The following is a 16,182-nucleotide window of genomic DNA, read 5'->3' on the forward strand; positions in this document are numbered from 1 at the left end:
GTCGACAATGTTGGTAATTACTCAAAATAATTATTAGCATAAAACCTTTCTTGGTAACGAGTAATGGGGAGAGGTTGATGGTATACAATTATTGAGTGGCTTAGGGTGGAATGGGAGGAATGTTATCGCAAGGTAAAATTTGGACTGTTCCATTTCACGAGGCGAAATTAAAGCCACTCAATATTTGTTTTATATAAACTGACATATAGACGATGTGACCGGTGACATCACATGTTTACAAAAGAGCCATAGAGCCTGGACTTCCTGCAGGCACGGTTTGTACACAGCCTAATGGAAGAAAACATACATCTTATTAATTTATGGAGATCGCACTGTCTAATTCTTATCAACTATTGATATGATGAAAGGGGGCACATCTGAAAACTTGACCAGCTTTTACTTTCATAACTCTTGGTTTTATTGGAAAATTATGACACAAAATGTCAACTTTCCCATAGAACCAGTGTAGCATCTTGCCTGCCAGAATACTGAACAAATGTACAAGGTCACACTTATTGTAAACAAGGGTCACATGGTCTAGTGTCATTTGTCGATTTTAAAAGTATAACATTATGAAAAATCACACAAATAACTATTTTATGCATATGTTGATATACACCAACTGTGAAGGCCTTAGTTTAATTGACAACTGCCAATAATGTCCAGTGTCTTAAAAGGAACATGTTGCCTTGGATCGGTCGAGTTGGTCCTTGAAAAGCGTATGTTACCGTTTGTTATAAAATGCATATGATTATGAAGATATTTTAAAAGTATAATAAAATGATCCACCCAAATATCACTCAAAATTGCGTGGTTTTCCTTTTACATTGTCGACAAACACGATTGGCCATTTATGGGACTCAATTTTTTGACTCCCATAAATGGCCGACCGTGTTAGTTTCGAGGCAAATTTGTGTAGATCATTGCTTAACCATAGGCATTTTATTACAAACGGCTACAAACGCTTTGTATAGACCAACTCGACCGATCCGTGACAACGGTTCTTTTAACGTCATTTGACGTAATTTGGGTCCTTTGTTTTGGAAAGATTACAGTCTTTTTCATGATTTCATTTAAACACTCACTCATATAAAACCAATCTTTGAAGTTTTAATCACACAAAAACTATAAAAAGAATCGGACCACTTATCATTTTCATCATACATTCTAGGCACGTTCAATTGCTTTTCTTTGAATCGCTGAGGCGGAAAAAAGAATTTTTTTCTCAAAATACCTGGGGAAAAAACAGTCACAATGACGTAACCTATCTAAAAGTGCAGTTTTTAGATTCGTCAAACAGTTGCACTTCCACATCAGTTGCCTATTTTTTGGAGGTATATATAAGTTATTGGTTTCATATTATGGCCTGATTCTATGGTACAAAGCACGAGCCAGGTGTGTGCCTATGCCCAAATAAGGTCCCGTTCTTGCGTGTCTCGCCAAGCAAGCCATGGTGTGAAATAATATGAGAAAGGCATATAGGGCTTTTAGGCCTAGGTGTGTTTGATTGGTGGGACTTCACAAAACCTGAAATGTTCGAAACCTGAAACTGAGCTCAGTCACATGTTGCATCGAATATTGTCCGACCCAGGTATTCGACAACCAAAGGGGGAGTGACTGCCCGTTGTTATTCAAATAAAATCTTACTTGCCTAGAGCTACTAAGCACGAAAACTTGCTTAGCATAAAATGTATTCCTTGATAAAAAAAAAACAGGATACCAACCACATTTCCATTTGTTGCATATTGCTTGTTACTGTATTTCAGCTGTTGTTTGCTTATACTGCAAATCACGCGGAAATTTGGTTGGTAGTCCTTTTATTATCAAGGCAAAAATTCCATGCTAAGCAAATTGGTGTGCTTAGCAGTTCTATTAAATTGGGCCAAAATCACATAGTTGCTTGACGTTGTGATCTATAACAGTAGTTCAAACAAAACTTGTTTCATAACTGAAAATCTGGGGAAGGGAGCCACAAACGCACAACCGAAACTTAGCTCGTTATCTGCACAACTGATCTGAAAGTCCGCGATCAAGATGTTCAACCTTTTCGCTGCCGGGATGCTCTTCGTCTGTCTCGCAGGGATCTGTCCGCAATTTTCCCATTGTTGTAAGTAAAAATTGTTGTTGTTGTTATTAAGTCACAGAAGGTACACAGATAAAACAAAATCGACAGGTGTTCCTTTTCTGATTAGCATAATTTTTGAACTAATTTTTTTTTTTTTTGCTGAAGCAGCTGTTCCTGAATTTTTCATCCTTTTACCTAAGTCCACTAACGCCTATTTTGTAATGAACAAAACGTGAACAAACTTCAACGTTTACAGAAAAAAACAAGTGTGAAGCTTTGCTTTATTTGCAATAACAAAAATGTTTCTTCACAACAGGCCCGTCGCAATCGAGCCCAACGACGAGCCCACCGCCGGGCCCACCACCGTGCCGGGGTTGGGATGACTGGGGTGTGTGGACCGAGTGTAACGCGCCATGCGGCGCCGGGGAGAGGACCCGAACCCGGGTCTGCCCCTGCGAGACGCGCACGCAGTGCTCAGGCGGAAGCACCGAGTACAACAGGTGTGAGATCATGCCCTGTGTCCCCGCAGGTAAGGAGAATGGATGGGTACAATTATGGAGCTGATACAACCAATGCCCTTTTATTGTTTTATTGAAACGATATAAGAGATGTTAATTTTTTTCTATCGGGGATAAAGAATATTAATTTTGGTTGTTTACCCATACACCGATGTGTGTTAGCACTGTATCTCAGTATGTTCCCGAGTCATGTGAAAAACTGCTCTAGAATTGCAAGGGTCGTGGGTTCGAATCCCACCTGAGTAACACGCCTGTGATATTTTTTCACAGGACTCGGGAAAGTACTGAGTATACAGTGCTTACACACATCGGTGTATGGGTAAACAACCAAAATTCATTGAAACGGTTATGTTCCACTATTAAAGAGGAAACTAGACTTTACGGAAGACGGAAATGAAACTCATGATGGTAAACTAAATTCTAGTTTCAACTCATTTTTAAATAAAGTTTTTTTTTACCTCAGTAAATAATAATGAACAGAATAAATTAATAGGGTATGTTGTGACCAACGCTCTGGATTCATCTACGCCAGTTCAATATGGGGACTTAACAATGATGTCGTAGTGGGTTATACTGGAAGGACTCCACATTAAAATAATATTTTAATTGCATTCTGACACTGGACACTATTGGTAAATGTCAAAAACCAGTCTTCTCACATGGTGGTGTACCTTAACATTATGCATACGCTTACAAACCTGTGCAAATTTGAGCTCAATTTAATGGTCATCGAAGTTGCGAGATGATAACGAAAGAAAAAAAAAACACCCTTGTCACACACGAAGTTGTGTGCTTTTTTTAGACGTTTGATTTCGAGACCTCAAATTCTAAGTCTGAGGTCGCGAAATCAAATTCGTGGGAAATTACTTCTTTCTTGGAAACTATGGTACTTCATCAGAGAGGGAGGCGTTTCTCACAATGCTTTTTACTACCAACCTCTTCCCATTACTCGTCACCAAGTAAGGACGTTTTATGATTAACAATTACTTCGATAGTGTCCACTGCCTTTATTGAAATGAATAACTTGTTAATCATTCTAAATGTTATGCTTTGCATATAGGAAATTGCATTAATATACAACAAAAACTGAAGATGTTTGTTTACTGTTAAAGGAACACGTTGCCTTGTATCGGTCGGTCGCGTTGGTCTTTGAAAAGCGTTTGTAACCGTTTGTTATAAAATGCATATGGTTATAAAATTCATATGGTTATAAAGATGTTGTAAAATTAGAATACAAAGATCTACACAAATATACATCAAACTTGCGTGGTTTTCTTTTTACCTCGTCGACTTACACGGTCGGCCATTTATGGGAGTCAAACTTTTGACTCCATAAATGGTCGACCGTGTTAGTTCGCAAAGTTAAAGGGAAAACCACGCAGTTTCGAAGCAAACTTATGTGGATCATTGTATTCTACTTTTACAACATCTTTCTAACCATATGCATTTTACAACAACCGGTTACAAACGCTTTTTATAGACCAACTCGTCCGATCCAAGGCAAAGTGTTCCTTTAATCGCTTTTCAAACCAGCTGGAATAAAGCGTCCTTTTGTATTTTTTTCTTTCTTTTATTTGGATTTTCATTTTTCATTTTTGCGGTTGTTGTTTTTGTTGTAAAGCGGCTGTGAGCGTTTTAAAATGGACTTTTCGCTATATAAATATTTTTTTAATTTAAATTATTCATAATAATTAGATATTCATGGGATTTGAGGCATTGCGTGATGAGGTTTCAATAGGCCTATAAATTTGGTTTGCGGTAACACCAAACTTGCTAGCACGAGGAATGTTCTGTTGTACACATGTACAGAGTCAGGGCCCGTTTCTTGGGCGGAAAATTTTCAAAGCTTTGTAACTCAAATCTTGCTTGCAAGAAGTCACTTAATTTCACCGGAGTCAAGATACTATGACCCACATGTCTGCGAAACAAACTCGGGGCGTGTGCTATGTGAGTAATCGGCACCTGGGCAGACACACGCAAACTCACCCGGGCCCATCTTTGGTTTAAAGACAATGGACACTGTTGGTAATTGTCACTAGCCTTCACTGTTGGTGTATCTCAACATGCATAAAATAACAAACCTGTGAAAATTTGAGCTCAATTGGTCGTCAAATTTGCGATAAAAGAAAAAACACCCTTGTCACACGAAGTTGTGTGCTTTCAGATGCTTGATTTCGAGACCTCAAATTCTAAATCTAAATCCGAAAACTACAGTTTTTCAGAGGAAGCCGTTTCTCACAATGTTTTATATCAACTTTTCCCCATTACTCGTTACCAAGTAAGATTTTATAATATAACTTCCTAAAGCCACCACCAATAAAATTTGCATGCTACAATAAACAGTGAATCCGGTGAAATTAATGAGTTATTGGAGGTAAGATTGAGTTACGAAGCTTTGGCAATTTTCCGCCCGAGAAATTCACCCTCAAATCCAGAACCAAATTTAGTAGAGCTGCTTCACCACAAAAAGTAGCCAACCAAATCAAAATTATGCTTACTAGAATACCAGCCAAACTCCCGCATCACATGTACAATATGAAAATGGTATCCTGCTCATTGTTGCAGAGTAGAACAATATTTTAAGCAATTTTTTTTTGCTTAGTTATAAAGGCACTTGGACACTAATATTGTGATTACTTAAAATAATTGTTAGCATATAAACTTACTTGGCAATGAGCAATAGAGAGCTGTTGATAACAAATTGTGAGAGTAGGCTCTCTCTCTCCGAAGTAACGTAGTTTTTGAGAAGGAAGTAATTTTCCATGAGTTTGATTTCGAGACCTAAGAATAAGATTTTGAGGTCCACAACTCCGTGTGACAAGGGAGTTGTTTCTTCCATAATTATCTCGCTACTTCGACGACCAATTGAGTTCAAATTTTCACAGGGTTGTTATTTTATGCATATGTTGAGATACACCAAGTGAGAAGACTAGGGTCCGATGTCTTTAAAGGAACACGTTGCCTTGGATCGGACGAGTTGGTCCATTAAAAGCGTTTGAAACCGTTTGTTATGAAATGCACATGGCTAGAAAGATATTTTAAAAGTAGAATATAATGATCCACAAAAGTATCACTCGAAATTGCACGGTTTCCTTTTACGTCGCGAACTATCACGGTCGGCCATTTATGGGAGTCAAAATTTTGACTCCCATAAATGGCCGACCGTGTTAGTCGACAGGGTAAAAAGAAAACCACGCAATTTCGAGGCATATTTGTGTAGATCATTGTATTCTACTTTTACAATATCTTTCCAACCATATATATTTTACAATAAACGGTTACAGAACGCTTTTCAAAGACCAACTCGACCGATCCAAGGCAACGTGTTCCTTTAAAAGCAGGTCCATGAAATTGGGCCAAGGGCGTCTCTGTGTCGTATAACACGAAAGTGAAACACCACCAGGGCTAACCTATACTTGATGCATATCGGACGTTCTTATAATGTTTGTGAAGCTTTATTTGCAATAAGAAAAATGTTTCTTCACACCATGCTCGAAACCGACCTCACCACTAGCACCACCACCGTGCGGGGGCTGGGATGACTGGGGTGAGTGGACCGAGTGTACGGCGCCATGCGGCGCCGGGCAGAGGCACCGAACCCGGGTCTGCCCCTGCGAGACGACCACGCAGTGCCGAGGAGAGGACACCGAGTACCGGATGTGTGAGCTCATGACTTGTTTTCCCGAAGCAGGTGAGGAAAATGAATGGGTGAAACCAATGTTCTTTTACTGTTTTATCGAAACTTAAGGCCCATTCACACGAGCGCTGCAAACGAGGGTCCCGTGCGATTTCATAACATCGATGTTATGAAATCGCAAATCCACGTCGTGTGAATGCTATGTATGTTACGAAATTACCTGGGTCCCGTGTTGTTCATAACACAGATCGAGACCTCCTCCAAAAAATCGCATCGATGTTATAATCATGGGGAGCCATCGTCTGAACCGAATGCCTGCGATCGTAACGAGGGACCGCTGCGTTGACACGTGAAGAACTATGAAGGAAGAAATGGGCGAACTATAGCATGCATATACATGTACATGTACATACACGTGATGTATATCTGCTCAACGCTGGACAACGATCCGTTTGGCTGGTAGGTTTTGTGGCCGGATGCTAGACCAGTCCAAACCTTGAAGCAAAAACATCGTTCAATCGGAAGCAGAATACGTCTTTTGGCAAAGCTTTTCGATGTTTTAATTCACCATTTGTTATGTCTCATCAATTCCATATCTAAAAAACATTTTCATTCAACAATGTAGCGTTTTTAACGTCAAAAACTCTATATGAATCGTGGAATTTTGTGTTTTTCTTCGACTCGAACATGACTCGACGTTGCTGGATCGCTGCATCTCAAGACAAGCTCAAACCTTGAAGCAAAAACATCGTTCATTCGGAAGCAGAATACGTCATTTGGCTAAGCTTTTCGATGTTTTAATTCATTATTTGGTATGTGTCATCAATAATTTCATATCTATAAAGCATTTCCATTCAACAATGTAGCATTTTTAACGTCCAAAAAGCTATTTGAATCGTGGAATTTTGTGTTTTTCTTTTTTTAGCTTCGAAAACGTAACCACCTTCTCGCCGGCCGCCGGGATGAGAGTTACGTTATCGCAAATGTTTTTAAAATATTCTACATTTTATGTGACTTAAAATGAAATTGATTTCAATGAAATTGATTTATTTTATTCCTTTTAACTGTAAGGTTTTTCGCCTACCCAAACGAGGGACGTATGTTTACATGTGTGTGTGCGTGTGTCGTGTGAATGCTCGCTAAAAAATCGCACGCGGTAAAGGTGACAGACGGCTGGCGCCCTTAACCAGGGACCCTCGTTTGCAGCGCTCGTGTGAATGGGCCTTAATAACTTAAAAATCTTTTGGTTGCATGTTTATTTAATGAATAATTTGTTTCAAATGTTAAGGTTTGTATAGGACCCGTGCATTTGTATAAAACAAATTGAATATTTTGGATTTTAAATTAATCTCTTTTCAAACCAGCTGAAGAGAAAAGCCAATAATTTTTCTTTTTTAACTTTTCGGGGTTTGTTTGTTTTAAAGCGGCTTCGGAACATTTTAAAATGAATTTGACGCTATATAATGTGTTTTTTGATCATTATTATAAGATATAATGGGATTTCAGGCGTTGCATGATGAGGTATCAATGTAGGCCTATAACTTTGGTTTGCAGTAACACCATACTTGCTAACTAGAATTTGAAACTTTGCATGGTGGAAATATGATGTATTATGGTTTGTGGTAGCACCATGTAATGATAATCTCTAAATGAGTTGGGGTGGTTCTGGAGAGAACCGTTGGTTTCAACTCGACGACGTTTCGATGAGTATGCTCTGATCGTCTTCTTCTGGAGAACTTGAGCTGGACTCTGATGCTTCATGCTGCTTTAAAGTACTGTGGAGGCGGCTATTCAGTTGTTGTACACAGATGCAGAATTAATAGGGCCCGTTTCTGGGGCGGAAAATTTTTCAAAGCTTCGTAACTAAAAACCTGTATGCAAGAAGCCTCTTATTTTCACCGGAGTCAACGTATCTTTAGAGAGAACAGTTGTCTTATAGATTTCTTGGTTCGGAAGACTTATCTTCTACCGCAGAGCATGCAGGTTTTCGGAATTCGTGAGATTTCTTAGTTTTGAAAAGAACTGCACAGTTCTGCTTATTTATCTACTATCTTGGCGGAAGGTATGAAGTCAGCCGGGAATATACAACCTTTGCTTAGTGGATCGACATGGCTTCTCATTGTGACTTGCACAACACCGCTGAGTGAGTTCTTACACGGGAACTTTGTTTCTTTTAGGCAATCCCTCGGGCTAGGCTCCAGCCGGTGGGCTGCTATTTCCTCCCTCTGAGAAATGAACATAACTTAACGACATAACGGATTTATTTTAAACACATGGCATGACACGGCGAAACGTGCGGAAACAAGGGTGGGTTTCCCGTTATTTTCTCCCGATTCCGATGACTGATAGAGGCTTAATTTTCAAAGGTTTGTTATTTTAAATATAAGTTGTGATACAGACAATACTGTTTACCAAAAGTGTTCAAAGGCTTTAAAAGACTTCTAGCAGAAGTCTGTTATTCCTATCTGAAAGCACACACATTCATGATTTTCTCGCAACTTCAATGACCAATTGAGCCCAAATTTTCACAGGCAAGTTATTTTATGCTTATGATGGGATACACCAACCGGAACACTGGTCTTTGACAATTACCAAGCGTGTACAGTGGCTAAAAACAAACTAACGATACATGTAGTAGTGTTCTCGACAGTATCGACTCAACTTGAGGAAAGGTTCGAGGGGTTTCTTCTCATTTAACTATCAAGGAATTTTATTCATTTTCTCAGCGCCAACGTTGCAGCTTACTGAAGGGTAATTCTGGGCAAGCACAGAGAATATGACAGCGAGGACAACAACGAGCATGTCAGTGACGTGACACATATCATCATTCATGGAAAATACAACCGCGACAATAATGACAACGACATCGCCGTCATGGTTCGTGCTAGTCCACCACCAGAGGAAAGTCGGTTCATCAACTCAGTGTGTTTGGACACGGATGTCAGTGCGGGCTTCGACGTCACCTCCGAGTGTTTCATCGTTGGGTTCGGCGCAATAAAGGGTACGAGTGGTTCCATGAGTGTTTTTAATTACTAAATTACTAAATCCACGCGTCGAAAACGAGAACCAAACTGCAGAAGCGACAATAAGCTTTTCACTGAGAACAAAAACTGTGCGAAAATGCACTACCATGCTGATTGTGGCCTATTGTGTAATGATAACATAATATGAGCGACAGTAGGACAGTAGCCGAATAGGGAATGACAATCAAATCTTTCTGTCGAGTTTTCATTGATTTGAGGTTATTTACTTTCATTCTATTTTGTGACAAATTGTTACTTTCCTACGGAAGCCTATTGCCACCACACGAATAAAACAAACGTCCAGAACGTATCGTGTCATGTACAATACTTATCCTGTCGTAAATAACAAATCCAATTTTATAGTGTACATACGCAAAAACTGATTATGTACGTACATGATCAATACAAAGTTATCATTTAAGTACAAGACCCTGTACTTACATACATAGCCTTGATCAAGGCGCTACAGCCAGCCGCGATCTGCAAAATCCCAGCGCACCCCCATACATAACACAGTGCATATAATACGTGTACAGCGTATGTACACATACGTACTGTACATGTACGTGTACCATCTGTACACGGTACACTAACGGTACATGGGTACTTCCAGCCACGTGTACGAGGTTGAAAGTACAAAGACACGACCGTACTCACGACTACGCTATACTGTTCTCGCTGTACAATGTATGGTAATGTCATTTGTGAATGCACTGCATGCGTGTGCAGCGAACCGGGCCGGGGAACAGTACGTCAACAGCCTTGATCAAGGCTAAAATACATAACAAACGTACTTAGTAAACTACATCGTGTACGAGTACAAATAAGTCCAAACTTCTCGTGTACGTACAAGAGGCTTTTTTATCCTAATGGCGGCATTACGTTTCCATACTTTCCTAGCAATAATTACGATACAATAATGTATAAGCCATAAACTGAAGTAGTTGCGCGAACGTGGATTGACCTAAAATTCAACATGTTAACTTTGTCCCATCGAATCGGTTTTTTTTTCTCGTGAAAACAAGAAAGAACAGTTTATATCGCTGGTAGTTTCACCAGGTGGGCTTTACAAGATTGAGACGTTGTACAATTCACGGCTATTATTTTAAATTAATAATTTTGTTTTTGTCTAAATAAGTAGGCCCACTTTAATGTTCTCAGGTTTTAATTGTGGAGCTTTGTTCATCCACTAAGAAGCATTAGACCAGCGCGAGACCAGGCTTTCTGCTTGTTCTCATCCTTATATGATAGAACAAAGAGCCAGTAGCTTTTTCCCTCGTACTGCATCTCTTTGGAACTCCTTGCCTGGTGCATGTTTCCCTTCATCCCATGATCTGCCATCTTTTAAGAGGAATATCAATTACTACCTTCAGCTCCATTGAGTTTCTGCATTTCTATGGTTTCGTCCTTGTAGCCCTTTATTTATCCATTTATCTAAATTGGCTCTTAGCATTAGTTCGGGTGAACTTGCATTCAAAAAAATATCCGCTGTGTAGAATTGATTGTATGGCACATCTTGTTTCTACTCTTATAGAGGATGGTAACACTGCTGATGTTCTTCAAGAAGCGATGGTACCCCTCGTGGAAATCAGAGACTGCATAAAAGCTTACCCCAGAGACATTTCGTACAATATGGTCTGTGCAGGATATATGAAAGGAGGGATTGATTCCTGCCAGGTAGGCGAAACATATCAAATCAATATACACCTATTTTGGAAATTGGGAACTTCGCGTAGAAGATGAACATTGTGTATGTAGCACAAGGTATCACAAGTGAATTATTGTTGTGCGTGTTCCCAGATGTATTTTTTTTTTTGGGGGGGGGGTACAGATCCTTCGAGTTACATAATCTTCTGCCACACCGCCGGTGTCTGCCCTAGTCCCAGCATGGTTCGCGTGATCGGTGTCATTTATAACGCCCGGCATGCCGGTACACATATTCTGCCTTGTGATAGGTTGGGAGCACCTTATACCCATAGCAACAGTGTACATCCGTAGCAACGACCTCTTTGAGGTACCTAAAAGTCTTTATTGGTATGTCGTAGGGTTTTTCATAAAACAATTAACTGCTTTACACTATTGTTCATGTTACAATGTTTTTTCTTCCCCTCCCTCTTGACAGGGTGACTCCGGCGGTGCATTGGTGTGCAGTAGACGGGATGCGTCGGCGAACGTTGAGCGGTGGTATCTGACGGGGATCACGAGCTGGGGCAACGGGTGTGCCAGACCAAACTACCCCGGTGTTTACACCAAAGTGGCTCGTTACGGAGACTGGCTCGAAAACGTCTTTGCATCACACAGTGGGAAATAGTTTAATCCCCAAACATGACAAAATGTCAAAATGTCTAAACTATCATTAATGCCTTTGCTCTTTAATTTGATTTCTTTCAAATAACTTTGGGTTTTCTAGATGGAATAGATGGAGTTTATGCTTAAAAATGATTATTTAGCCTAGAAGTCTTAGTCTATCAAGTAATATGCCCAAGCCATTGTGGAAACTGGCTGGGTAAAACGGGACTTTGGCTCCGGCTTGTTGTCCGCCTGATTGAATCCCCGTCCATACCGCAGCGTGCACGTTTTCAATATAACTGGTGTAGCCTTTAGCCGTAGCCAAAGCTGAGACAGTGATTTCGAAAAGGCCCTAGACCTCTAGATAGCGGAAGGCGCCCTGGAATATGTTCGTTCGCAAGGCAGCCATCAAATTTAATCAAGACAATCCTAGAATTGTTCTGGTCTTCGAAAGATCTCATTCGATTGATTGAATTCGGAAAGCATACTGACCCTAAATTTTTTTAAAGGCAGTGGACACTATTGGTAATTTTCAAAGACCAGTCTTCTCACTTGGTGTATCTCAATAATGCATAAAATAACAAACCTGTGAAAATTTGAGCTCAATCGGTCGTCGAAGTTGCGAGATAATAAATGAAAGAAAAAAACACCCTTGTCACACGAAGTTGTATTTTTTCTGATGCTTGATTTCGAGACCTCAAATTCTAAACTTGAGGTCTCGAAATCAAATTCGTGGAAAATTAGTTCTTTCTCGAAAACTACTTCACTTCAGAGGGAACTGTTTCTCACAATGATTTGTACTATCAACCTCTCCCCATTACCCATTACCAAGTAAGGTGTATGCTAATAATTAATTTGAGTATTTACCAATAGTGTCCACTGCCTTTAATATCAATGTCAATCACAAATATAAATATTTCGTATGAAAAACTTTCAATTTTAGTTTGTTTCTAATGTTTCCGTAATGATTTTGGTTGTCTTTAAAGCATGTACGAATAAATAAAATAAATAAACAAATAAATGAGATACGAATAGAGCCTAAACAATTTGATAGACTATAATTAAGCCCAACCAAACAGTTCCAGAAACAAAGGCCACTGCATGGACTCCCCGGGGAAAAACAAGTAATCAGTTGTTGACCGGTGCATGGGACAACAAGTTATATCATTTATGTATTATACCAGTCCAAAATGTCTGTCCAACGCTTGCAACGCTTCTTCCCAGAACGTACACTGTAAACAAAAATCCGTAATAATTACGGTGCTTTATCTGGCAGCTAAAGGGTGCCAGGTAAAGTGCCGTAAATTTCACAGTGGATTGTGCCTTGAGGGGGTAGTTTACCAAACTTCCACTGTGAAATTTACGGCACTTAAAGCCATTATACACTTTCGGCACAGAAAAAAAAAAGTTTACAGATTTACAAATAACTTACAGGGTTTACAGATGGTAATGGTGAAAGACTTCTCTTGAAATATTATTCCATGAAATGGTTTACTTTTCGAGAAACATTAAAACAATTATCAATTCTCGTTGTCAAGAATTAGGGATTTATTTTAAACACATGTCATGACACGGCGAAACGTGCGGAAACGTGTTATTTTCTCCCGAACCCGGTGACCGATTGAGCCTAAACTTTCACAGGTTTAAAAAAAAAAATTATCAGTTGTGATACACGAAGTGTGGGCCCTTGGACAATACTGTTTACCGAAAGTGTCCAATGGCTTTAACCTGGTACCCTAGCTGCCAGGTAAAGCACCGTCAATTTTACGGGTTTTTAAAAAAAATATTCTCTTTCAGGTAAATTGTTAGGAAGGCGGCAACGAAAATAATTTATCATCGGTTGAGTTCCTATAATATTAGATAATAATATGTTTTATGTACTGATACGTTCGTCACCTGTTTTTTTTTACTCTTAAAGGATTTGGGTACTTTTCAAAATGTCCATAAATTTATATTAAACTTACAGGGTTTGAAGATAATGACAGTGGAAAGTTTCCTTCAAATATTACTTACTGAGGTGCTGTAGTTTTTGATAAATGAGTAAAACAATGTAATGAAAATACGTTTGTAAATGCTTAAAATAATTTTGGTCTCATGAGACGAAAATTGTTTTCATGACATTGTTTTACTCATTACCCCAAAACTACAGCACCTCAGCACGTAATATTTTCAGGGAAGCTTTCTCCAAACTGTGTAAGTTTTAGTGTAAATCTGTGGACATTGTGTTTTTTGTCCTACAAAAAGTACACACACCCTTTCAAACAATCAACCGCTTTGTAGGCCTACTGGTTTACTAAAAAGTCTAACTGTGGTGATTTTTCATTTGTTGGTTTTGGTTGATGGTTGGATCATAACGAACGTTTCTACCAATATTGACCAATAAGGTGTTTCGTTTTATGAATACCAGGCGATGGTATGAAACAACATACTTTTTTTATTATTATTTTTTTTTATTATTATAAAACAGCGATACTTTAACATCCAATTCCATAACTGGTGACGTTCTTACTCAATTATTTTCGTTTTCTGTGTTTCTGTGCATTACATGTCATGTATGCATACTTTATTAAAATAACATTTAACAATTACATTATTTTAAAGCTGTTAAAACATCCTCTATAAATTGTTCATAGTTTGCTTTTTAATGGATTTTTTTAAATTTAATTATGCGGATGGGATAGTGAATATGTTCATCTCGGTCTCACCTCTCGATCGTCCTCGGTCGACCCTCTCCTTACCAATATCTTACGAATATAATACTTACGAATGCTTACGAACGCTTGCCAATGCCTTTACCAACGTGCAACGCTTACGGACGCTTGACCAACGTTACTAATGCATACGAAAATCGACGTCAAATGACGTCTTCGCAACATTCGCTGAATTTTAGAATCCGCTTTCTACATTGACCGATCTTCGTAAGGAGCTTGGGATTAATTTGTGAACGTTCCGAATTTGTTCCCAATGCTTACGAAGACACGGCGAATGTTGCGAAGTTTGAGCGATTGTCAAATATGTCCTTCCGTTAGCATAATATTCACTAGCATAATACTCGCCGTGTGAGAACAACACAAATTCACCGATCTTCGTACGGAGGTGGATAATGACTTGTGAACGTAAAACTTGTTACCAACGCTTATATGAAGACACGGCGAATGTTGCGAAGTTTGAGCGATTGTTAAATATTTTCGTTCGTAAGCACATTCGCTGGCATATTCTCCCCGTGTGAGAGACGCATTAGACCACGGTGAAGTTTGTATTTGATGGCCGCTGGAACGTAGACTTTAGGCGAAGTCAACGTGTTCATCTCTCAATCTATCTTGACTTGTCAAGTCATGTTTGCACTTCCACATCAGTTGCAGTTCCATACAATATTTTAAGAAAGGTAAAGTCTCGACAACCACCCTAATATTTTGTTAACTATCGAGCCTTATCCTTCTTCAAGACATCCTCGAGCTGCCCACCTTGGAACAGTTCAAGGAGGCCATCAGATGCGAGTAGGCATCAAGAGTCATATTATTACTTGCACGCATCTCTATTTTTGTAATAATAATTATATATATAAATACATATTTTGGCACCCACTGAGCACACAAACCGTCCACCGTCTGCAGCCGCACCCTTGCCTAGATGCTGAATAGGCTTTGACAAGTAGCTGGATTGGAAACCAGTCATCTCGCCCCCCCCCCCCCACGCAAACTTGCCCCCTAGCAAGCTCGCCCCCTCCGTGTACAAACTCGCCCCTCACAATGTCGCCCCCGACACAGTCGCCCCCGACACAGTCGCCCCCCCGACACAGTCGCCCCCCGACAACGTCGCCCCCTAACAAAGTCACCCCCAACACAGTCGCCCCTACGCATTGTTATACATAGATCCACAAGTAAGTAATATTTGAAGGGAAGCTTTTCCATTATCATTATCTTCAAACGCTGTAAGTTTAATGTAAATCTATGGACATTTTGATAGGTACCCAAATCCTTTAACAATGTTTATTGTTTCCCCCTCCTCTTTGACAGGGTGACTCCGGTGGTCCATTGGTGTGCAGTAGACGGGATGAGTCAGCGAACGTTGAGCGGTGGTATCTGGCGGGGATCACGAGCTGGGGCTATGGGTGACCAGACCAAACTACCCTGGTGTTTACACCAAAGTGGCTCGTTACGGAGACTGGCTCGAAAACGTCTTTGCATCACACAGTGGGAAATAGTTTAATCCCTAAACATGACAAAATATCATAATGTCTAAACTATCATTCATAAATACCTCGGACAGTTTCGCTATTCCTATTGGTGGATAGCGCGTCACGTGGGTGTGTATAAACCGTTGTTTATGACCGATAAAAAGTGTTGAAACACTGGGCGTGATACGCAAGCTTGCACCTGTGCTTATAAGACAGTTTCTTAATTCCTATTGGTCGAGATCAACGGCCGGGACGGTTGTGCCACTTCACGCGATACGCGCAACGCCCACAGCATTATAAGGAGTTGTTTACCCTAGGGCGGCGGAGGGCCTTACCATTTCATAGCTGGGGGTGTTGTGTTGAAATAAATCATTGAACAATTATAATTTTTGCATTTATTTTACTTTTTGACCAGAAGTGTTGATGTTTTTGATCGAAAAGGTATTTATGAATGGGAATCAAAGTGTGTTGAA

The 16,182-nt window shown here is 39.7% G+C and overlaps 1 protein-coding gene across 1 annotated transcript; it reads left to right on the forward strand.

Moving 5' to 3' along the window:
- Positions 1–9,094: 9,094 nt before the first annotated feature.
- On the forward strand, positions 9,095–11,562 carry LOC139954593 (trypsin-like). Its single transcript, XM_071954474.1, has 3 exons — positions 9,095–9,221; positions 10,778–10,920; positions 11,366–11,562. Exons 1-3 carry the CDS (start codon positions 9,095–9,097, stop codon positions 11,552–11,554), a joined length of 459 nt encoding a protein of 152 aa, XP_071810575.1. The 3' UTR covers positions 11,555–11,562.
- Positions 11,563–16,182: the final 4,620 nt, after the last annotated feature.

The sequence above is a fragment of the Asterias amurensis genome, chromosome 2 (assembly GCF_032118995.1).
Source record: "Asterias amurensis chromosome 2, ASM3211899v1".
NCBI lineage: Eukaryota > Metazoa > Echinodermata > Asteroidea > Forcipulatida > Asteriidae > Asterias > Asterias amurensis.

What these genes read in the sequence shown, in the direction of transcription:
- LOC139954593 (XM_071954474.1), top strand. Translation starts at nt 9,095, where the DNA reads ATGGTTCGTGCTAGTCCACCACCAGAGGAAAGTCGGTTCATCAACTCA. An exon ending in TGGGTTCGGCGCAATAAAGG is followed by an intron (nt 9,222 to 10,777) that starts GTACGAGTGGTT and finishes CTACTCTTATAG; the next exon opens with AGGATGGTAACACTGCTGAT. An exon ending in GAGGGATTGATTCCTGCCAG is followed by an intron (nt 10,921 to 11,365) that starts GTAGGCGAAACA and finishes CCCTCTTGACAG; the next exon opens with GGTGACTCCGGCGGTGCATT.